This window comes from Callorhinus ursinus, unplaced genomic scaffold (assembly GCF_003265705.2).
Source record: "Callorhinus ursinus isolate GAN/ISIS: 27379988/994484 unplaced genomic scaffold, GSC_fseal_2.0 scaffold3, whole genome shotgun sequence".
In the NCBI taxonomy this organism is placed as follows: domain Eukaryota; kingdom Metazoa; phylum Chordata; class Mammalia; order Carnivora; family Otariidae; genus Callorhinus; species Callorhinus ursinus.
The window spans coordinates 12,521,377-12,544,984 of NW_027397065.1; the positions used below are offsets into that span (position 1 = coordinate 12,521,377).

The following is a 23,608-nucleotide window of genomic DNA, read 5'->3' on the forward strand; positions in this document are numbered from 1 at the left end:
AGCGTGTCCAAGGACGCTAGGTCAAGCAGTTTCTAAAACGCCTTCCTTGGCCACACTTCTTTAAACATTAGACTATAATTCCAAATCCTTAGGGCATTTCAGCAAGACCACAGCCCTTTCTTTTCTTTCTCCCATCACATGCAGAATTCTAGAAATTACAAACAAGGCCAAACAAAGGTATGAACTCACACTTGTGAACACAGTTTTACAAGGGAACTTGGTGAGATATTTCATGTTTAACATGGAAAAGTGAACTTGTTAAAAACATTCTCTAAGCTAACTAATACAAATCCATGTAAGTTTTCTTTTCTGCAGAGTTTTATCATATGATATCTTTTATAGGAAAAGTCTGAAAATAAAATGGAAGAAAAATTACTGAAGCTTTCAAGCAAATTAGAGAATCTCATTAACACAGAGAAACAGGAAGCAGAACTAAGCAAAGTAAAGCATATAGAAAATAAACTGTCCAAAAAGATGAACCAGCTGGAAAAGCACATCTGGGGTGAATTAGAGAAAATGCAGAGTGAATATCAATCAGGTGAGCAGACACCTTTGATTAAGAACACTAGTCCTTGCTTATCCAATCCCTCAGTGTTATATACTTTGAGCTCATGGCCATGGATCAATCCTGTCATTATCGATATCCTTTTGTATTTAACCTCACTTTTCTAAATATCCCATAGAATGTCAGTATACCATTGGAAGGTAGGTAAACAAGTTCTCTTCCTTCATTCGGACTTGGCAGTGTCACAAGCTTGCCAAGGCTCTGAGTTGTTTTTTTGTTTTGTTTTTTGTTTTTTTTTACTAAGATCATAGAGTCATAGAATTGTTAGACTTGCAAAGTCTTTGAGATCAAGACCTTACTTGCGGTAGATCATGAAATTAGGACCTGAAATCAAATGTCCCTCATTGAATTGCAGGTAATGAGCCTGGACAGATGTCAGACTAGAGACCTGACCTTTAGAAGTGACAAAGAGAGATGAATTAACAGAGTCCAGTATAATGACTGCTTTTCTTCTTAAGGAAGCTAATGGCAGCAATGTCAAGCTGAGCTAACATCAAAGAGGATTAATTTGAAAGGCTCATCTAATTTGTCAAAGGGAAGGACATGGGATAGGTGCTGTGGAGCAACCATCTGCCTTGAGTCACAATCCTGATGGAATTACCAAGAACCAGAGTTTCCTTTATTAAAGAAAGATCCATCTCATTTTCTGTCTTCTAGTTCTCAAAAAATTCATGCAAATTCTCCCAAATTTTGGTCCTGTACAGAGATACCTTGAAGGTGTATCGGGAAGATATTAAGGTCTCATTCTGCCAGATGTTCCTAGCATATAAGTAAAATTTGCTGCCTGGAAATCTGACCCACACTGCTCTTACCACCCCCCCATCTCCCACTGCCAAATCCATCTAATAAATTATCTGGCCAGGAATCATATCTCAAACTTAAGCGACCCTTCTTTTAGGGCCCTGTTTTCTACCTTAGTACCAGAGGTTTAATTATATTCATTCCATTAGTATATCCCCGGGATGAGCTAAAAAGGAATTTGTAATCTGTTTCTTCATTTAACTAACCTGGAGTTCTAGTAAAGGGGAATTCCAAATTAATGGTGTGCTCCTTTATGCCTTTAACAAAAGTATGTTGAGAAATGACTACGTGAAAGGCCCAATGAGTAAGAAATGGGCTGTACCCTAAGAAGTTCGAGGTCTGGGAGGTCTGGGAGGCCTGGTAGGTAGCTCGAGTCATGAGTGAGACTAGACTTGCATAAGAGAGAGACAAGACAGGGGGAACAGCTGGTGGCCACTCCTTAGGTCCCTCAACAGGTTACTTTCTGAGAAGTTTTAAAATCTCACCTGTGTTCTTTATCTTCAATTTGGTAACAAGAATGAAAAAAAAAGATCAAAATTTCTTATCAAAATGACAGAGAAGAAAATATTTTAAATTTCTTTCTTGAAATATAGAACTATTTTGTTATGCAATATATTTGGGCAAGGAGAGGAACTGAATTAAATTTTCACAATGAAGCCAGACACAAGCTGAAATACTACTGATAATGCATCTTCATGACTTGTAAGAAATGGATTATTGTACATTTTTAGACTGGTCTTAATGGAATTTAATATGCTTTTAATTAAATGATGACCAATTATGGCAGAACTGCTGATTAGCAACTTTTGTTTTTAAAAAAAGTTCCAATGCATTAAGTGTACCTATTCTCTTATCTCTTCCAGGATTTAAATCAATTCACGACTCTCTCAGCTCCCTCCAACAAATACAGAAAACAAAGATGGATTTAGAGAAATATAAAGTACAGAAAGACCTAAAGAAATTACAGCGTAAAATAGTGGAACTCCAGGAGGTATAAAACGTTTCAGTCATCTTTTTCACCAGCCAGTATAGTGGTTTGTTGGTAAAAGTCGGAAAGAAGTTAATATCTCTGGGGTGTTTACTGCTTCTTATATTTCCGTATTTCTTACCACCTTTTTAAGGAGATGAATGTGCCAGAAAATCCAATAAAGCAAAGAAATTTATGATGTCTTCATTAACTTATTAATGAAAAAGTTAAGGAATTTTTTAGAGAAATGACTTTTTGTATTTTTATTTGCCTACCAATAAAAAGCTGTCTACAAAATGTCCATCAATGAGTGAAGGGGCCTGGTGTAAACATAAAAGAAGGGCAGGAACTGAGGCAAACCGAAGACCACTTACCCTGTCTATAACAGACTATTCAGCCTGCAGTTCTAGTTAATTATCGATATGTATATAATCCATTAGTGTCCAAATTTTATTTTTCAAGAGAAACTAGAAATCGGGTTTTATATGAAACCATTTATAAGCATTAGCAACTAGTTCAAAATATTTACTCTATCTATAGGGCAGATACAACTAGCAGGCTGCCAACCTGCAACTTCTGATCCAGACATTTTTATCTTCTAACAATCCCAGTATTTATAGCAAGTCTAACCTATGCATATAAAATTACTGATTCATTGTACTCAGTATGTATCAGAGCTATGACCAAGTCAGAGCCAAACATGCAAAATAAGAGAATACACCAGTTTCTATGAAAAACATCCAACATAATTCGATCTAGGGGCCAAATTCAAATTAGTTTTCTATAAAATTAAAATATTTCTAACTTTTCCAGATATAAATGTTAGGTGTAGCGCCTGGTATTAGGTAGTAACGTCATTAAAAATAAAAATAAGCTATTCATGTCATACACTATCTGCTAGAACAAAGACTAATTTCTTTTTTTTTTAAGATTTTATTTATTTATTTGACAGAGAGAGAGACAGCGAGAGCAGGAACACAAGCAGGGGGAGCGGGAGAGGGAGAAGCAGGTCTCCCGCCGAGCAGGGAGCCCAATGCGGGGCTCGATCCCAGGACCCTGGAATCATGACCTGAGTCGAAGGCAGACGCTTAACGACTGAGCCACCCAGGCGCCCCCAAAGACTAATTTCTAATCACAGAGCTTTTGGTAACCTGGCAAGAGGACCATTGTTTCAGACTTAGTCTCTTGCCTTGGTTTAGGAAGAATTGACAACTTCTCCCCCAAGAAAGTACAAACTTACCTTCCAAATAAATTTTTGACCACTATCCACCTAATTTTTTAGTTATATGAAAGCTCTCCATTTGTTTTTATTAATTTACATACAGCATCTTTGACTATATTGTAAAGGACTTTTTAAAAAATATTTTATTTATTTATTTGAGAGAGAGAGAATGGGGGGGGGGAGGCTCAGAAGGAGAAGGAGATGCCCCACTGAGCAGGGAGCCTGATGCGGGACTTCAGGATCATGACCTGAGCTGAAGGTAGTCACTTAACCGACTGAGCCGCCCAGGTACCTGCAAAGGATTTTCATTGCAGAATTTAAGAATTTAAAATGCAATAGCAAATATTCTTTGCAATCAAGTGTCACACTAAGACAAAAGGCTAATATCTCAAGTAATCCTAAACTCTTATAAGTGGATAAGAAAATAATAATAATGAACAGGCAAGTCATGGAAGAATACAATAAGAAATGAAGATATGAAAAGACATTCAACCTATTAAATACAAATTAAAGGAACCCTTAGGTACTATTTGCAGATCACCAAAAATTAAAGTATTCGACGAGGCTGTTGAGAAATGTGCGCTCCTATATTACTGGTGAGCCTATAAATTGGTACAATGAGTAAGAGAGCAATTTGGAAACATCTATTAATATTTTAAAATGTATTTATTCTTTGACCCTGGAATTTTACTATTCGAAATTTACAAAAAAATTCAAAAATTATATTACACAGAATAAAGAACCTTTCAAAATGTGCAAAGATAAATGACCAAGGATACTCATTACAGCACCATTTGTTTTAGTAAAAATAAAACAAAAAGCCTGAAAATAACCTAAATATTAGGAAGTGGCTAAATTAATGATATCACCAGATAAAAATGCTCTCCAACCCTTAAAAAGAACACAAAAAGATATCCAAGATACACTGATAGGTGAAAAAAGCAAGTTGCAACATGAATACGATCCCAATTGTGTCAAAAAATACTTTGAAATATGTTAAACAGAATATGTATACTGTATAGTATGCAAAAAAGTAGGAATTTATAACAAACGTTAGCAGTGACTGGATTATGAAGAATTTTGTTTTCTACATAAGAATGTTTTTAGATTATAATATTTTTGTTTCCAGTAAAAATGTATTTTAAAAAAATCACCACCATAGCAAATATACTACTAGGCTGAAGTAGTAACTCTTTGTAATGAACCAAGTAAGTGGTTATAGGAAGGGTTAAATTAGAAATTCATACAGACCAAGAGCCACATCATCTCATTCATACCCATTTTTTACTCTACAGTTCTTCTTTCCTTATAAGTAAAAATGCTCTGAATTGTAGTTCAAATAATAGTGTAGGATCAAGCCAAAGGCTTTGCAGAATGGATCTCTCTCATTGGTGGTGACAGGGTAGTACCATGTAGAAGTGAATGTAATACCAGAGGGTAGGAGGGGAATCAAAGGGTCTTCTGTAAGTGTTCTTGCTTGGAATCCCAAGTTGGGGTCTTCACAGGTTTGTTTAGGCTCTAGATGACCTGAGAGCTATGCCTAGAGAGAAGGTGGATCGGGGTTTTTTAGGGCCTAAAGCTTATACAATTTTGATTTATTGTTAATGTACTGTCCTGATGAATTGGCGCCAAAGTCTGTAGGAACATTCCTGAAAGCCACGGCTACTTCAGGACAGCCACAACCTACCTCCATCCAGAAGTGATCATGAACAACATAAACATATCCCTCTAACCCAAATATATCCCCAAGTCAACTTCTCTTTTGCTGGATCCAAAGATGGCCATAGCCACTCCAGGGGTACCTGATATCAACAGAAAGGGGAGTGGAGACAATGATCTTAATCAATGGTCTTATTGTCATTAAAATGCCTTACTTCTGCAAATTTTCCATCAACCATGCAAACATGTGGCTAGGGCTCAGTAAGTGAGGGGTCCTGGAGCTTGAGAGCTGTCATTTCACCACAAATTCACCTCTGCTCTGGGCCTCCCTCCCTTTGTATATATTTTGCCATGGATCCAAAAAGATGACGAGGACAAACAATCCCCCTAGAGAAGCTCAAATGCATGGCACTTTATTCTATATCAAACATCAACACCTAATCCCTTGGGAAATGTCGGACTTGTCTCCCACAAATACAAGAGGATGTTTGAACACCACAGAATCTCCAGTGCAGATCCACCCCGTGGACTTGAGGCCTATGTTAGATCATTCCTGAGAGTTCTCAGTTTAGGCGCCAGCGCCATCTGAACAGGTTCGAATAGTCCAAGGGCCCTCTGCCTCCCCAGTGTTTCCTGCCATTTCCTTCCTCTTGTCAAAACTTGCACTGACAGGGAAAAGTCATATGAAATTATTTATACTAAGGAAGGATTAAATGGTAATGTTCAAAGGATTTTGCTTCCTCACTGAAGATGAAGGACAAATTCCTCACCTTATGCTACAAAGGTAAGCACCTTCTCAGCCCCATCGTGGGGTGGATATGATCACCACCAGATAGGAGAGCAGTAAGGCCCAAGGTCAAAGAAAAAGCATCCCCAGAGTTCCCTGGACATTAGCAGCTTTCCCTTCTTCTACAGACACAAGTGTCTGCTTACTGGTGTTGGTATCACCCATGATAGCAGCAAGTAGCACCCAAAAACACCAATGGGAAACTTGATCTATAATACATACATACACATACGTATCTGTGTTTTTACCTTTGGAAGGGGGTCTCCAAACTTCTGTGAGATATTACTTTTTACATCTTTGCAGCCTCTATTCATTCAGGTGCTAGGCATTGGGAATACCATATTGAGCAAACTAAATATGGACCCTGCTTAGGGAACTTATAGTCTAGTGGAAAAGACCAATAATTAAACTTTCAAACACATGGGCAAGTGAAGAGTGTGATGGAGCACCTGAGAGCGGCATTTAGGAAAACATGGGAAATAAAGCAAAGGGGTCTTCCAGAAGAAGGGATATCTAAATTGAGACCTCTACAGTATTAGCAGACATTAGCCAAGGGAAAGGGCCATGGTTGGTAGAGGCCAGAGCTCAGGGAGGTACAGCAGCATGGGCAAAGGCCCAGAGGCCAAGAGAATGGAACACATGCCAGGAAATGCAAGATATGGTCAGAACCTGAAGGGTATGCCATAGGAGATGGGAGAGAAGGTTTGAGGAGGTAAATAATGAAAAGAAGGCTGGAGAGATTAGGGAGAGCAGGGTGTCTGATCCCAAAGGGCTTTATAACTCTTGTTGAGGAACTTGGGCTTTATCGTCAAGACCCAGAGTAGCTTTGAAGGATTTTAAATAGGAGAGTGACATTATCAGATTTGCATTTTAGAGAAATCCCTCTGGCTGTAGTGTGGGGAACAGATTACAGACACAGCGTGGGAAGCAAATTTGGGTGGGAAAAGAGGGAGATGATGGAGAAGAATGTAGATAATGAGCTGTTTTAAACTAATTGATTTTGAAGTATCAATGGGACGTCCAAGTAGAGGTATCTAGCGGTGATTGCGAAATATGACCTGGAGCATGAGAGAAATCTAAACTGAAGATCTAGCATGGAAACAGGAATTGGACTTATGGATGAAGAAGGAAGAGACCGCCTGGGGTTGGGAGGGATGGGAGTGAAGGACATGAAGACCACTGTGAGAAACAGAGACCATGGGAAATCCCTGAGGACACAGAACACTGAAGGGACAGGCAAAGGAGGAACCTAGAAGTTTCTAGGTGACTATCTGAGGACAGTGACAGGGAAGTAGGAGAGGAAGTATCATCTTTTGAGGATTTCAGTCTTCCCTGTGAGTTCCTGCTAGCAGATGGTATCAAGTTGGAGTTCTTCCAGTAATGCTTTCAGACCCAGCATTAAATCCCCACCTATTGAAGAGGACCCTGTCCAAAAGTGGGTACATTACACAATTCAGTAGGAGAACAGTTGTAAATGCTTTCCCCTTCCAGCCATTAAAAAAAAAAAAAAAAAGTGTTGCATCTTCTCAGATGCAGAAAGCGTGCTGAGCTCTCCCAGGGAGAGGCAGAATTGTTGTCAGGAAAAATATTAGACTGTTTTGGCCCCTGCCCAGTTTGGCATTTCCCTCTCCAGATTAAGGTCACACTCATTTGTAGTAAAAATGTTTTATTTCAGATCTTTCCCTTAATATACAGTCATGAAATTTTGTAACTTCCCAGACTAAATTTTCCATAAACCCACTCCTTGTTTCTGCTACTTCATTTTCAGAGCTATTTTACACATGTGATAAATGGTGTGAGTAAAAAATGATTGATGTGATCAGCAGTATGTCAGAAACCAGGTCCTCTTTTACAGTCCCAAAAGACACAAACTGAGAAAACAGAAAAATAAACATCTATGCTGAGAAGTCTTGAGGAGTTTTGAGGTCTGACAGATCTTAGTTTAAAACCAGTGTGCCACCAGTCACTATCTGTATGACTTTGGATATGTTCTCTAACTTAGTTTCCTCCCTTAAAATGGGGATAATAATATACCTACCTTGTTATCAAAGACTTCTCTAAGCACTTTACCTCGATTAACTCATTTAATCCTCCAAAGAGATGTCTACTATTAAGGCACAGAGAGATTAGGTAATTTTTGTTAGGTTAGACTGCTAATCAGAGGTACAGCCAGAATTTGAACTCATTAGTCCAGAGAAGAGCTCTTAAACATTCTACTGTATTATTTCTCTAAATATATGTAGACCATCTAATGTAGTATCTGATAAATAGTGGGTGCAGTGCTTGATAATTGGTACTGATTAGTAATAATAATAAACAGAGCTTTTAATTTTGACGGGAAAGACAAGTTCCATGGTACTCTTTCATCCAACTCTGATTCAGATTAGTGTCTAAAAATACTTGAGTTTATAAAGGTCCTTTCACTATGTATGAGAAGAAATACTGTGGTTTGCAATAATCTAGCAATGGATCAAAGCAAAAAGAAGTACAAAATACAGATTTCTCCTGGAACAAAATTATAATGAGCAAGTATTCCTCTGCGTTAAAAGCATTTCTTTCTCTTATCTCTGGGGAGGGAGGCTAACATAATGAAGAAACCTTACAGACACTGACTGGAGTGGGACAAGATGCTGATGCCAACATGCAGTGAAGCATATTTCCTCTGTAAGTTCTGGCCATCAAAGCAAACGCAAAAGCCATTAGGTCAAAGTCATTGGATGCTTTGGAAAAGCATCCGACTGTCAGATGCTTTTCCAAAAAATAATGCACTGCTTTCACAAGGGAGACATTCAGGGATGGACTTCAAGTGTGTGGGGCCTTTTTGGAGACAGTGAATGGTGGTGGACAGACCTACTTCTGCAACTCAGAACAACTCCTATATCAAAGAATCTATCTAGTCCTTATGCCTAAATTCCATTGCTTAGCACTTAAAGGCTTTTAAGTATTCACAACACCAACATAAAACCCTCAGAAAGGAACAAAAATACAACCAGGAGCTTCTATTGATTACCTCCTCTGCAGAGATTAGTTGATAAGTAAAATAAGGTCTTTAAAAACTAACAAAGTGCTAGGTACCTAAGACATGTGGAGGACCAAAAGAAAGTTCATGGAAGAGAGATTAATAATGCCAAAGAGGAAACCAAAGTTTGGCCCCTGTGATGTTATCAAGGACTAAATGAAACAATTAGCTCACTGCTGGTCTCAGTTTCTATTAAGTTCAAAATCGGACAAGGGTGGAGTACTCCTCATCATTGCATAGGTTTAAATTTGCAAGTAAAGCTGGGGGGGAAAATAAATTTGCCAAGTTAGTCTTTTGGAGGAGTTTCCTGCCTCCTAGGTTCTTTCTAGAATTCAGATAGTGCACTAGGTAAATGGCAGTATCAGAATACAATTTGGCAGGATAACTGAGTCTGTCCCAAAGACACATACTTCAACTCATTGACATTTGAGGTGTCAGCAGTTATTAACAAAATCAGACAATAGTACTGGAATTCTATTTACTTAAGAATAGAGAGAATAGTAATCTCTCTGAGCTTCCTTTTTTGGGGGCGTGAGGTCTGTAAAATGAGGATAGCATCTACTGTAAAAAAGGACGTGAGACTTAAACGAGGTAAAGTGTGAAGAGCCTGGCACACAGCAGGCACTCTATCTATCCCTGCCCGTGCATGCTTAGTTGCTGAAGCCCTGGTGGGCAATGATTGCCACCTCATCAGCACAGAAAGCTCCTCCGCTGAAGCAAGTGACAGTGCCAAAATGCTCTGCAATGGCGGGTTTTATTTGGCTTTGTTAGAAGCTACTTGCGCGAAAGCTTATTCCTGCCTACATATTTTCCAATGTTCACAAAGTATTCACCACTGCTTATCATAAATCTGATTCTAGTGAGTTAATAAGTCATTCTGAGCCTCATCCTTAGATAGAGAAGCCTTCCAACCATATATAAATAAAACTTGTTCTGAGGCACTATGGGGTTGGCCTCCAGCAATTCAGAAATAAACAATGAAGCTGCTCATGACAATATAAATTTGCCTTCTCAGCAGTATATTTTCTCTCTAATCTCCTTCTTTGCACACGAAAAATCTTCTGCTCCATCTGGCTTTTCTCTTGTGCCCAGAAACACATAACTCAGTCTGCAAAGATAGAACCTATAACCATATCTTTTTTTTTCCACACCACCTGACTTTTTAGGCTAATTTCCAAAATTTTGAAGCCAGCAAATAATCTTTTTGTAAAGACTATTTGTATACTATTTCTTGATCTATTAAACAGAAAAATTAAGATTAGAACTTTAAAACCTGTATATACTGGTTTTTCCTAAAAAATGTGCCACATAGTTTATTATCATGTGCCTGATAATAAACTATGTGGCATATTTTCTCCATAGAGAAAGCAACCACCATAATTTTGTATGATCAAAGGGGAGGAAATGGCATTTTAAAAGGCAGGGTCTTAGGAACTCAAGTTACTTAAGCCACATGGGAGTCAGATAATCAAACAATGTGCTTATTTCATATACTGTGGTACTCTTTCTGTATGAAGTCTATTTGGCACGTAGACGGCACATGTAATTACACTCAACCATTCATAGATGCTGTTTTCCATTACAATATTCCCCTGAGTGTAGGTTTACTTTCCTTTTTAGAGTCTTAATACCTACAACTGATTAACTACTTTTTTTTTTTTTTTACAGTGGAGGCCTCTTTGGAAAGGAGTTCTCCCTTAGGTTTGTAAGCACAAGAGGGGCCCCCTTTTTAGTGGAAACCAGAGTTGCTGCTTCACAGGTGCTGCACCAAGCAGTTTCAGTATTTTGCTCCAGCTCATTTTGGATCTAGAAAACCTTGGTGACCTTAGAATAACAGAATGCTGCCATTAGAAATCTAGCTCAAGGCCCTGACTTTACATATTTATATAAAAATTAAAGGCCAAAACATAAGACTTATCCACTTACATACCCATTAAATATTGAAACCCAGATTGAAACACACTACTTAGGTTTTGTGAGTATAATTTAATGCAGTTCTTTTAAAGAGAATGAGAGTGAAGTACTTGATCAACTATATGGTGACACTGTGCTGCAAGCAGCATGTTAAGTGAGAATACTTCAGATACTGTTACAGAAATAAACAGCCACATATTCTTAAGAGTCAAATACTTATGACATTTTATTTTCACAGTAACCATTTTGATAACTCATCATCTTTATCTGATGACCCCTTTTTGGGCAACAATTAAGATGATAATCCCCAATTTCAGTGATCTAGTGAAATCCAACTTCAAAGGAATGTGTATCCATTTTAACAATATACACAGTGAGCAATGCCCTCATTTTCTATGCTGCCATACCAAATTGCCACAAACTTAGTGGCTTAAGAACAATGTAAATTTATTATCTTACAGCTCTGTATAAGTCAGATGTCCAACACAGGTCTCAGCAGGTTACAGTCAAGGTGCCAGTGGGGCTACATTCCTTTCTGGGAACTCCACTGGAAAAAAAGTTGCCTTGCTTTTTCCAGTTTCTAGAGCCTGCCTTTATTCCACGGCTGGAACCACCTTCCTCCAACTTCAAAGTCAGCAATGTCGAACCTCTGACCTTCCACTGTCACTCTCAGAAAGGGTCTCCACATTTAAGTACTTCTGTGATTAAATTGGGTCGATTCAAATAATCCAGGATAATTTCTCCATGTCAAGGTCACACTTGCATAGCCCCTTAGCCACATATTCACAAGTTCTGGTAATTAGGGCATGACAAGTTTGGGGAACCATTATTCTGCCTCCCATATAAGCAGAAATAGCAAGATAAACATTTTTTTAGTGCCCATCTTCTCTTCAGAAAAATTAATAATTTATATATGTTTTTATAATAGGTACTATATACAGGGGAAGTATGTAGCCCAAATGAACTTTTGTACTGATTCAAACTCAGGAGAGATGATGACATGCAAATTATTTCAATACTCCGGTGATGTACTATGAACCCAACCCCTTTTCCAAGGGATACTCCAATTTTAATTATCTGTCTCCTGGCATCATATCCCTTCACTAAAACAAATAGGTATTTTCAATTCTAAATTGAAAATAAAAGAAAAAAGGATTTCAAATGTTTCATAACAGCTCTTTGTTAAAGAGATCCTATTCTTAAATTCCCTCAAAACATTCTGAGGTCTAAAGATAATTTAGCATTTATTTTAAAAAATTATAGTTGTATAGGATATTTTTTAGGTACATTAGAATTTAAAACCCTGCTATTCAAAAAGTTCCCATTTTAGTCAGCCCAAAAGAGGAAAAACCCATTATTATATAGCAAAGGGACAGCTAGACACCTTGAGTGGATTTTCAGTGCAATAGATCTTAAGTGACTCTATTTTCAAAACCAAAAATAAGGTATATACTCTAAATAAGGGAATTTTCTGACTTTTTATCTTCTCTGTATAAAAAGTCTTTAAAAATACAGATATGGGAAGAAAATCCTGTACTTTTATCTTTCTAATGTAAAAAACAAAACAAAACAAAAAAACCTCTCCTGCAAATTGACGGTCAGTTTATAACCAGCAGCTGAGTCTACACACAGGCGTCCGAGAAGCTTTCTATCCATCCATTAGCAACTAAAGTGAAAAAAAGGAAGACCTGTAAAGAGATAAGGGTCAACTATGCCAAAACAAAGTTCCACATTTTTTAAAGTGTGCAAAAACTGAAATAGATCTGCAAGTCCCTCTGATTCATACATAAAATATACTTCATTTTTGTGTTCCTATAAAATATCCCCAAAACAAGTATCAAGCTTTTCTATGAAGCAACCAAACATGTATCTTTTCATATTCATATATTACACATCAGTAAATATTTACCCAATGTTTCAGAGTAGGTTTTTTTTTTTTTAATGTTAGTTTAGGTAACCATATCTTTTAATTCCCTTAATGGAGAACCCGAGAATTTCTGTCCAATGCTGTTCTGTGTAGATTCCCAAATTAAAGGAAGTTTCATTTCAAACTGAAAAAAGAGCACGGCATTTTAAACTAAGGCGTTTTTTTTTTTTTATCCTGACCAGAAATTAATGAAAGGGACATTTTAGAGATAGGACAAGTGATCCCAAACAAGTAGATTGTGTTCTAAAAGTTTACTCATAAGCTGAAATATACGTTTCCCACAGAAAATGATTATCAGATGTCTAGCTGGACTATAAATATCTAATTAATTAATAAGAGCCAAAAGGTAGATAAAAATTAGCAAAAATGCACTATAATTCTCAAATAAGGAAATACCTAAGATGAATGCTAAATATTGACACTTCTGGAAATAACTTCTAATGTAATTTCTCTAAACTTACATATAAAATGAAGGGAACTTTTGGCTACTTTAAAGTTCCTAGAATCTGATAACACCGATTCCATTTCATGTTTTTCTTTGCTTTAAGCATAGTGTTTAGCACTATTTTCCTTTACTTACTAAGATTAAATGACAATGTTCAAAACATTTAGCAAAGGTCTGGCATTAAGTAAGCTCTGTAAAACTCATACATTTATGATTGGAGCCTCACAGTAACTGGGCAGTAGTCTTAAGAGAACAAAGAAAAGACAGGATGTGTGTACATCCATGCAAAAAGAATTACCTGAGATGATATTAACTATCATGTTTTCGAACTTTCCTTTCTAGAAAACCTGGGTCTGAGGTTCTCAGAGGCCAGAACTAGGCAACTTAGTCAAAAGGTCACTCCCTGGCTACAGGCCTGGAGCAAAGACTAAACAAGTCCACACTGCAGGAGAAAGTAACCTTGTGAAGTAAGTGACACCCCAGAAAGCAGATGGAAAACAAGAACTGACTCATAAGCATTGAAGCAGATAGATCCAGGCCATTCTGGGGTAAAGGCTAAAGTGCTTTCCAGAGGAAGGAGGAGGTCACGGGCACCAGAGAGGCACAGGCAACCTTTTGCAGCTCATCTCTGGCTAAGTCTGTGGGACAGGCTGTCAAAAGCACTGATTCAGTTGGACAGTTGTGAAGATAAGGAAGAAATGGGCAGAGAATGGCAAGTGCTTGATTCTTTTAAAGAAAAAAGTAAAGGGAATAATCATTATTGGATTAATCCAGTGGTTCACCAACCTGAATCAACATTAGAATCTCTTAGGCATGCCTTTATCATGCAGAGTCCTAGGCCCTTATCCTTAAAGATTCTGATTGCATAGGTCTGAATGAGGATAATATTCAGCCAAATTTGGGAATTCACCAAATTATAGTTAGTTCAATAGATTAACCTTTGGAGCAAAATTTAATTACAGAATATTATCAATTTATATTATCTCACAAAATAACACCATAAAGCTGATTTAGAAAAACTGCATACATAAATTGTACAACCACACATTTTCATACAACAAATAGTATATGTAAATATCTGAAAATATTTTTTAAAACCACAAATCCAAAGTAAGCAACATACAGTTGTTTCAGATATATAAAAGGCTTTTTGGAAAAACTAAAATACGTAACGTGCTTTCAAGTTTTAAAATTTGAAACTTAGAAATTATATCTGATATTAATACTATAAAGAAAATAAGACACTATGTTTTTTCTTATTTCAGAAAGTTCAAGTCTTTTCGTCATAATTGAAGAAACTGCATGATCAATTAAACACTGTTGTCATTATTTTCCAAAATTTTCCATTACTTTTTTTAATGCAGCCATACACCTGAGTGTTTTGAATTATACAAACATATCCATTAGCAGTCTAAACTCACCAACATTTACATTATACTTCTTCAACAGAATCTGAAATGAACCACTAGTAAAATAGGCTGTAAGATTATTTAGATGTTATGATGAGTTGGTCTGCTGAACTCCAGAGTTCATAGAAGAAATTACATCTTTCAATTTATTTTTTAAGAAGTAAAATTCTGCACTGTGCTAATCTGCTTTTGCATATTATTTGGAAAATGGCTATAAAGGCTTTATTATAAAGGGGTACAAAAAACATCTTATTATGCACAATGCAAGATGGAGAAAAGAATGGTTTACAAATTACTGATGAACACCTAAGGGAATCATGTTTTTTCCTTTCATTATGGGCTTCTCAAAATCAAACATATTTTTCAAATTAAAGTTATATTACGAGTTTTTGAAAAATTAAACCCCTAGCTTAAGAACTTAAATGTCTTTAGATTTGAAATAGGAATGGATGATTATAACTACGTTTTTTTAAAATGTTGCTTTGGGGAACAGTCTTGATTCATTGATTCTTTCTAATAACTTTCTCTTTGCTTGCTTACTATAAAATAACATACTGTTACTGTGAGGACAATTTCTGATTCAATTCCAATGCTCTTGTATCTCCATGAATTTTGGCATTGTTTACCAGCACCTAGGGGAAATCACATATAGGAACATTAGTATTCTGTTTATTAACGGTAACCATATTTAAATTCATAGAAGCCAAGTATGCCAAAAGGCAGCAAGCAATATCAAACAACACAAGAAAAAGTGACTACATGCAATCTTTTCAGTCATTTTTGCTGAAATAAATTGTTTAGCCAAAGCCAACATCAAAGATAAGCACAATTTATTCAAATGCTCAATTAGTTTACATGCAACATTTTGACTGTTACCCTTTGTCAGCACTGTATAAAATTAAAGTGGTGGTTTTGTTTATAATACTGTCATCTCTAAACCCTTACCCGGAAGACCACTTTATACACAGAACTGTGCAAGTGATACTCCTCTATTTTTTTTTAAAGATTTTTATTTATTTGTTTGAGAAAGAGAGTGAGTGGGGGAGAGAAAGAAAACACGAGCGAGGGGTTGGGGGGCAGGAAGGAGGCCGACTCTCAGTTGAGCAGGGAGCCAGATGCGGGGCTCCATCCCAGAACTCCAGGATCATGACCTGAGCTGAAGGCAGACACTTAACCGACTTAGCCACCCAGGTGCCCCGATATTTCTCTCCTTTAAAACCATAGCTTAGAACTGAGGTTCTAGATTCGAGGCTCTATCAAGAAGCTTTGCAAGGTTTTCACCAATTCCACAAACCATAAGATTTCATTTCGGTTGCTCATTCGACTACTAAAACTTTTTGGTTGTTCATTTTCGAACACCGTGAAGGGTCTGAGATTTTGCTCTACTTGCAAGCCAACAAGTTAGCCTGCACAGTTTCACGGATACTGCCAAAAGACACGGTTCTCCTGGGTCAGAGACAAAGGTCTTTACCACTCATGGTACAACAAACTGCGTGAGGATCAAGACATTTACATTTATTCCCCTTGGCCCCTAAGACTCACACAGGTGACCCAGATGGAAGTATATAGATCCCCACATCCATACTGGTTTGCATTACAAGAGAGGAACCCTGAGCCCAGGAGACCTGAATCCTTTATAATGGGCCTACCCTTTACTCTGGAGGGAGACACTTACGTCTGTCTCCCAAGGCTCACTATAAAAACATCCTTGAAAAGACAGTCTGGAACAAAGAGCAGTCAGGTCATCTGCTTACAGGATGCTGAGAAATGCAAGAAAAGCATGGAAAACCGTCTCCAACATTCACACAAGTTCTATATTTTTGGTTTGCAATATGTTAATTAGAATGCCTTTCTCCAAGCATTGTTTTTGTTAATATTTCTTTAACACTGTGTTTCACGGAAAGGCAAACAGTATTTCAAGTGCTTCAGATATTTAAAAAGCTTCTCATTAATATTCATTGTATTTTATAAATTATAAGCTCAAGTTATGAGAATCTTAAACCTATATGTGTTTTATATAGTCTACCTTTTTAAAAAGAATTTTAGATACACATACATATATATTTATATATTTCAATACCAGAGCTATCCCATGAGGAGTAGAAACTGTCACATGCATCTCATAGAAAAGACAAGTAAAACAGTATTTCTAAATTTAGTATCAAGATCCCATTAAATCCTGCTACTTCCAAACCTATCCTATATATTTGCTTCCAGTGCAATGGTCATAAAAAATACCATCCCAGCACCTAGTTCCTTTGTCTAACTTTCTTATTCTACATAGCACATCAGGAGAATGTATTTCCTACAGGTAAAATCAGTGGTTCTCAACGAGGGGCAATTACGGGTATCATCTGGCATGTCTGAAGCCATCTGTGGTTGTCACAAGTTGTGCAGAGGGAAGAGGACAGTGCCACTGGCACCCAGTGTTTAGGGTGGCTAGGAGTGCTGCTAGATACTCGACAATACACAGGACCCCTCCTCCAACAAAGATCCAAAATGAAATATTATGAATAAAATCAAGGCCTTACATCAATAAGCTCGTAGTCATTTTTGGCATGTAAGTGTCTCAGTAGATACCAACGTGCAGTTGATACAATAGACTTGGGATACCCAGGCTGATACACCACTCTTTCCAAAAGTCGCCGCGTCTCTCTGAAAAAGATACTTATATTTAGTCCACAGCATCTAAATTAACATAAGATATCTCATATACTAGTCTCACACACGTTATCTTTCTCATTCTTTTGCACACGTGGTACTGATTCCTTCATGAATTTTTTTTCATAGAATAAAGGTAATAATAATGGCTAATATCTATTAAGTGTTTATTATGTGTTGGGTACGACACTAAGTATTTTACACATATGGTCACATTGAACATTCACTACCTTGTAAGGTTAGCTTGCTATTACTATTCTCATTTTGCAAATAAGTAAATTAAGGCTCATTCCAAATTGAAGAGGGGAAAGGCTCCTATTTTACGAGCACTTCCGAGTGCTCTACCTCTAATCCTTTTTGAAAACAGACTGAAAACAAATCCATAAACAATACAAAAATAATCTACACCAGAGTCAAAGTGTGTATCAGGCTTTTTAGTATATGCTTTAACAGACAAGTACAATATGTAAATCCATGTAATAAAAGGCTGATTTACAATTGTGTTCTAATCTTTCTTTCCTTATTTACTAACACCTATGACTCCAGAAACTTCCGTACTAATAGACACAACACAAATTGTGGTAACTTCAGAAATGCTGAATAGGAGGATCTTATAAATAGCAATTGGTTCGAAGCAGAAACTAAAGAACTTGTCTTGAAGATATATCTACATATGAATCACACAGTAAGCACACTGTTTTTTTCTTTGCGTTTATGTTGATTTGGGCTGATTTTTGGTGGTGATAAAAATTATGGGAGGTGCTAACCGATTACAAGGAGGTAGAGGTTAAGGCCCTTTAAGTCACCCACACTGAGCTTCAGCAGAAAGAGTTCATTAGGAAGTATAAATAAATTATAGCCTAAAACATTTCTGAGTGAAATCAGTCATACAAAAAACTGGCTAAAAGTAAATAAATACTAAATGGTTCTGGAACTGCTGATTAGCCATAGCCTTAATTCTTCCTTCACTCCTATTTTGGGATGCTGATGTGATCCCTGCCACATATTTATATGTTTTAAGCTCTATGTCTACAATATCTATCGTGTTGCAGTAACATAATGCTCCTAAACCACGGTTTTACCTACAGTTGCTCTGTATTATGTGTAATAACCATTAAAGCTACATATTATTCTCAGAATTTTAAAATATTCTTGCTTGTTTTTTCATCCATATGATCTTTAAGTAATTTTTTTCAAATTTATTTCTGACCCCATCCTCACCTTTCAATAAAAAGATCACTAAAATTTGTATATTGTAATCTCAGAAACTTTGAGTTTTTCTAGATATAAAAACCTCATTATTTATAAACATAATTCTGTCTTTTCAATATTCATTACTTTTTTTTCATAGCTCAGTACCTTGCATGAACTTAAGTCAATCTAGCCTTGAACTTCAGTATTTTTATTTTGTTTCTAGAATCCACATTACACTGTTGGTATATCTGAAGACAGCAAAACTCCAAGCCCTTCTTCACTTGAAATGCTGTCATGCCCAATCTCTCATATTCTATATCTGTGTACCAAATTATTTTTTGTAAAATAAATATAAGACTTTGCTTTCTTCCTTACTTGGTTACTTCAACAGCCTTTCCAAAGTAGTAACAGATATATGAATAACACCAAGTTTGTTACACTAACTCTAAATCTTTGTTTCCTTGAGGGACTGAAAGTGAAGAAACATTTCCAAGAAAAAAAGGGAACAAGAATTCTTCATACCTTGCCCCCATTTTGCGGTTGAACTGTAACAAAGCTTGTAAAAAGACAGCCAATGGACAAAAGCAAAGTTTCAAGGCCTCAGTTGTAGCTTCCTGAACCAAAGATGACCAGTGATCATTGGAAATATTAGCCTGTAAAAATATAAGACATATAGTAAATCGAGGCTTTCAACATGTTTACCCTAAAAAAATGAAATTCAACACTCATTTATTAAGTGCCTACTTGTCCAAGTCACCATGTAAATGCTACAGGGGCCATGATTCTACAAAATGATTACGATCTGATTTCTGCCCTTAAAGAGCTACAGAACAGGGTAGACTGGAAAAAAGGAAGGTTTCAAACAGGAATATTACTTAAAAAACACTAAAATATTTCTTAAAAGAAAATGCACTATTCTACTATATAGGTGAATAAAATCTATCAGTCACTAAGCCTCTGGGATCTAACAAATATAAAAAACTCAATCTAACATGACTCTAATTGGTAGTGATAAAGTCCCACATTTCAAAAATTATCTAAGGAGAGAGAGAAGGCTGAAATTAAATATTTTAATAAAATCCCAAAATAGAAAAAAGGTACAAAGCAGATCACAGATAAATCAAACTCATCAATACTGAGAACTTTTTAAAGAATTTCACTTTATAAGGAAAATGTTAAGGTATCTACACATCACTTATGTTGCAAACTTTAGTTTCTTACATGTACTGACTCAGAAATAACAGATAAGTGTGTTCCTAAGGAACAATAACATGAAGATAAAATGGTGAACAGTCTGCTGAATTACGTTAGAAGAAAAAATGCACTTAAAATCTTTCATTAAAAACCTCAAACGTTCATTAAAAACTAAGATTTCATATGTACAGGTATCTAGAGTACACATTTTAATAAAGTCAATAGGATGAGTCCATTTCAAACATGAAATTATAAAAAAAAGTTAGAGCAATAAACAGTGCAGTACAGGCAATAATTATTATGCATGTAATTAAGAAAAAGGAAGCTATAAAGATAATAAATTTGAAAATAAATTGTAAAGCATCTTCTATAAAGATGGAAGCAATGAGATCTTGGGTACATTTGACAAAGAAAATAAGGCAAAGCCCAAAAGTAATACGACTACTCCTAATACATTTTTATTTTTTATATTATTTTTTTAAAGATTTTATTTATTTATTTATTTTAGAGTGGGGGTAGGTGGGAGCAGAGGGAGAGGGAGGGGAAAAGAATGTTAAGCAGACTCTGCGCTAAGCATGGAGGCCAACACAGGGTTCCATCTCATGATACTGAGATCATGACTCCAACACTCAACCGACTGAGTCACCCAGGCGCTTCATTCCTAATAATATTTTTAAAAACCAAGAACACAAACCCTCACTGGTTGCTTTTATAATGTATTCTCATATAAAATATTCTATAAAGTTAGCTCAGATTACTATATAAGGAAAAAGTTTCTATATGTACTTGGTATATTAAAAACAGAATGCAAATTTTTGTCTCCCACTGTGTCTTTAAAATTTGTTATATGAGGAAGCACTTTATCTCTGTCCCTGGGTATATATTACAGTAGGCTCTGTGATTCTGATACCTACTTTTCTTAGAGTCATCACAAACAATCTTAATTAGAATATCTTCTTCCTTTCAATACTTCAATCTTCATTCAAAGGTAGTATTTGCACCCTGTCCCACTACAGTTCCCAGACAGGGTATGGTTACAGATAGCAGCAAAGGGTTTGCTCCTCGTCCCAACACTCACCTTTTCTTGTCAATTGTAGTTTCAGACAGCTACTGAAATGCCGGAAGTCTGTATTTGACTGGTGCTACTGTACGATGATGCCTTGCTCTCTAGGCCTGATAGATATTTCAATCTCTTTTTCTCATCCAGGCTTTCCTGGCTTTATCAGAGACTCCCAATTTCATGGATAGTCTCTTATCTGCAGGACTAGCTATGTAATCTGTGGAGCCCAATGCAAAATAAAAATGCATGGCCCTTTGTTCAAAAATAGTTAAGAATTTCAAGATGGTGACTGGAGAGCATTAGACCAAGTGTGGAGCCCTGGGCAACTGCATAGAATGCATGCCTGTGAAGCAGTCCTGTTCATCTGCAGCTCCACTAACCTGGACAAATATACTCTATTTCACTTACTCTCCACATCCTCTAAGCAATCTGCAAACCTCTAGTTGCCTTTCTGCCGAGATCCCATCACTCCTCTAGGAGGCCCTACTGGATAGGTTCTAAGATAAGTCCTATGCCAACTCATTTTCACACTGGCACCACTCACTCGTTCCAACAAACTCCAGGAGTGCTGTCAAACCCAGGTCACAGTCTCCTTCACTCCCTCCATCTTGTACCCAACCATGTACTCCTACCCACCTTTGGGATTCACCTACTGCAGACCACTCTCTGCCAGAGCATGTGCTCATTTTCCAAAACACTCTCTTTTCCTCTGTCCTAACACAGCAGGTGGAGAGCCACAAGCTCCTGAGGTTATGTCAGATACCTGTCCATATGCCTCCAGGACCTCAGAGGCCACACATCAAAACCTCCCTTTCTCTGAGAGAATTCAGATAGGTTCTTTTATTATTATTATTTTTTAAAAATTAATTAGTTAATTAATTTATTCACTCTTCAGCTGTTTATCCCATAATCAGCTACCTTGGAGGATGAAACCCAATTGTGTACAGACTGAAAGCAAAAAATATACACTTTCTCCCTTCCTCACCTTTGTGGGCATCGGTGGGTGGAAATGTGCCACAGAGATGGGGGGGAAACAGAATAGCTCTACCCCCAAAAATTTCTTCATAATCCTTCTCCAACTTCTAATCCTTTTATAGCTCCCTTATAGGTTAGGCTTCTACTCACTTTGGAAGTCTGTAACTTGATCTTATATCTCATTTTGGAATCTGTTATCTCTGAAATCTAGTATTTAGTATCTTAGCTGAAACTCTCAGTTTAATATCCTATTCATATATTATAACACATACAGGAGCCTCTCATAAAAGTGTAATTTTACAATCCTCATCCACTGTACACTGCCAGGTGTTTACCATAGAAACATGCATCTCATATTCTTTTACAACAACTGCTGGGTGTCAAATAGTACAGTAAGAATAATTAGACTCGAGCAGTGTTTTAAAGTTTACAAAGGCTTTTGGAAATGTTATTTCATTTGATATTTAGCCCTATAAGAAGGCAAAGTAGTATTATTATCTCTACTCTTACAAGGAAAAAGAAAGGCTCTAAACAGCTAAAGTTTTCACAGGTAGTAAATGGTATAACCAGAACCAAAGCCATTAGAGAAAATAATTTTTGTGGCTGTAGTGGGTGGTGGGAGAAGATGGGGTATATATGGGTATTACTAAACTGCAAGCTAATTTCCTCAACTGTAAAATAGGATTACCGTGAATATGAAATAAGTTAATATGTATCACACACACATACACTCAAATACAGTATCATATACGCTGTTCAGCAGTTTGCCCCCCAAAGCACACACACGTAAACATTTATCTTAAAGAGTTTTCCATACTAGTACCAAAGATTTCTAGATTAATATACCTAATTTTGTATCAAAAATCAGATGTCAAATCAAAAATTACCAGAAGTCCTTCTTACAGAATGTCAAATTTAACTGAGAAATGACTGAAATGTTAAATTACTGGCACCTTTGTCACAGATGAGTACCTGGGTTAATTCTAATTTATCAACAGGAAACAAATATGTATATTCTGCCATAATTCAACTTTTAAATTGCAATCTTTGGATTGGAATTTAATTGGAATTAATTGGAATCTATGGATTTACATGACTCTTATTTCCACCAAAAGCCCAAATACAAAGTCTATGAGAAGGCCACATGAGAAGGTGATGAAACAACAGGAACTCAACAGAAAGCACTATCATCTTAAAGAAAAATAAAAGAATCAGTTTTTCATGATCATAATTATAATATGATCTTACCATGCAGGCTTTTAAAGCAAGTAGAGCTAGTCTCAAGAGACTCGACAGCTTCCCACTCCAAATGCCCTGTTGGGATGCTACTTGTAGACTCTTTCTATAACACATCTCTGCAGCACCCATCATTCCTTGGGACTGATAGATGTGTGCCAGCCACTGAGGAGCAGAAAGAGAACAGAACCAAAAAATTTTTAATTTAGTACATAGTCTGGTACAAACCAATAAATTCAATACACTTTGATGAAGTTAAATTTTTAATTTAATTTTTGGTAAGTTTTATGCCCCCAAAAATCCAAAAATCATAGGTTAAGAAAGGAGTAGACATCTTGCCCATTCTATCAGCAATAGCTTACTAGCCACACCATTTGAAAGTGTTAAAGAGTCTTCCATGATGGTAAGTCAGGAACAAAATCAAAATGGAATGTAAAAACAGATATATCATGTAAATACTGATCAAAAAGAAGTTTGTACAGCTGTATCAACCTCCAACAAAGTATATCTTAAGACAAGAAATATTAAGAGATAAAGGGGTCTGTTTCATAATGAATAAGAATCAATTAATTG

General features: G+C 36.6%; 2 protein-coding genes across 6 annotated transcripts in view; one reads left to right on the forward strand and one right to left on the reverse strand.

The window, feature by feature from the left end:
• Window positions 1-2,363, forward strand: part of FAM81B (family with sequence similarity 81 member B) — a 52,164-nt gene extending 49,801 nt beyond the window's left edge. The window contains exons 9-11 of the mRNA XM_025866797.2: window positions 145-177; window positions 343-538; window positions 2,230-2,363. Of these exons, the coding sequence (XP_025722582.1) occupies window positions 145-177; window positions 343-538; window positions 2,230-2,363 (363 nt within the window). The remainder of the gene's footprint in view (window positions 1-144; window positions 178-342; window positions 539-2,229) is intronic.
• SKIC3 (SKI3 subunit of superkiller complex) overlaps window positions 1-23,608 on the reverse strand; it is a 166,820-nt gene that overhangs the window by 2,533 nt on the left and 140,679 nt on the right. For 4 of the 5 annotated variants that reach the window (XM_025866792.2, XM_073888263.1, XM_025866790.2 and 1 more), the window contains 4 exons: window positions 23,048-23,200; window positions 19,093-19,223; window positions 17,247-17,370; window positions 11,133-15,347 (listed from right to left, as the gene is read on the reverse strand). In XM_025866792.2, the coding sequence (XP_025722577.1) occupies window positions 15,273-15,347; window positions 17,247-17,370; window positions 19,093-19,223; window positions 23,048-23,200 (483 nt within the window). In that variant the 3' untranslated portion in view covers window positions 11,133-15,272. Of the gene's footprint in view, window positions 1-11,132; window positions 15,348-17,246; window positions 17,371-19,092; window positions 19,224-23,047; window positions 23,201-23,608 lie in introns of those variants that run through there. The other variant, XM_025866793.2, reaches the window with a different exon arrangement.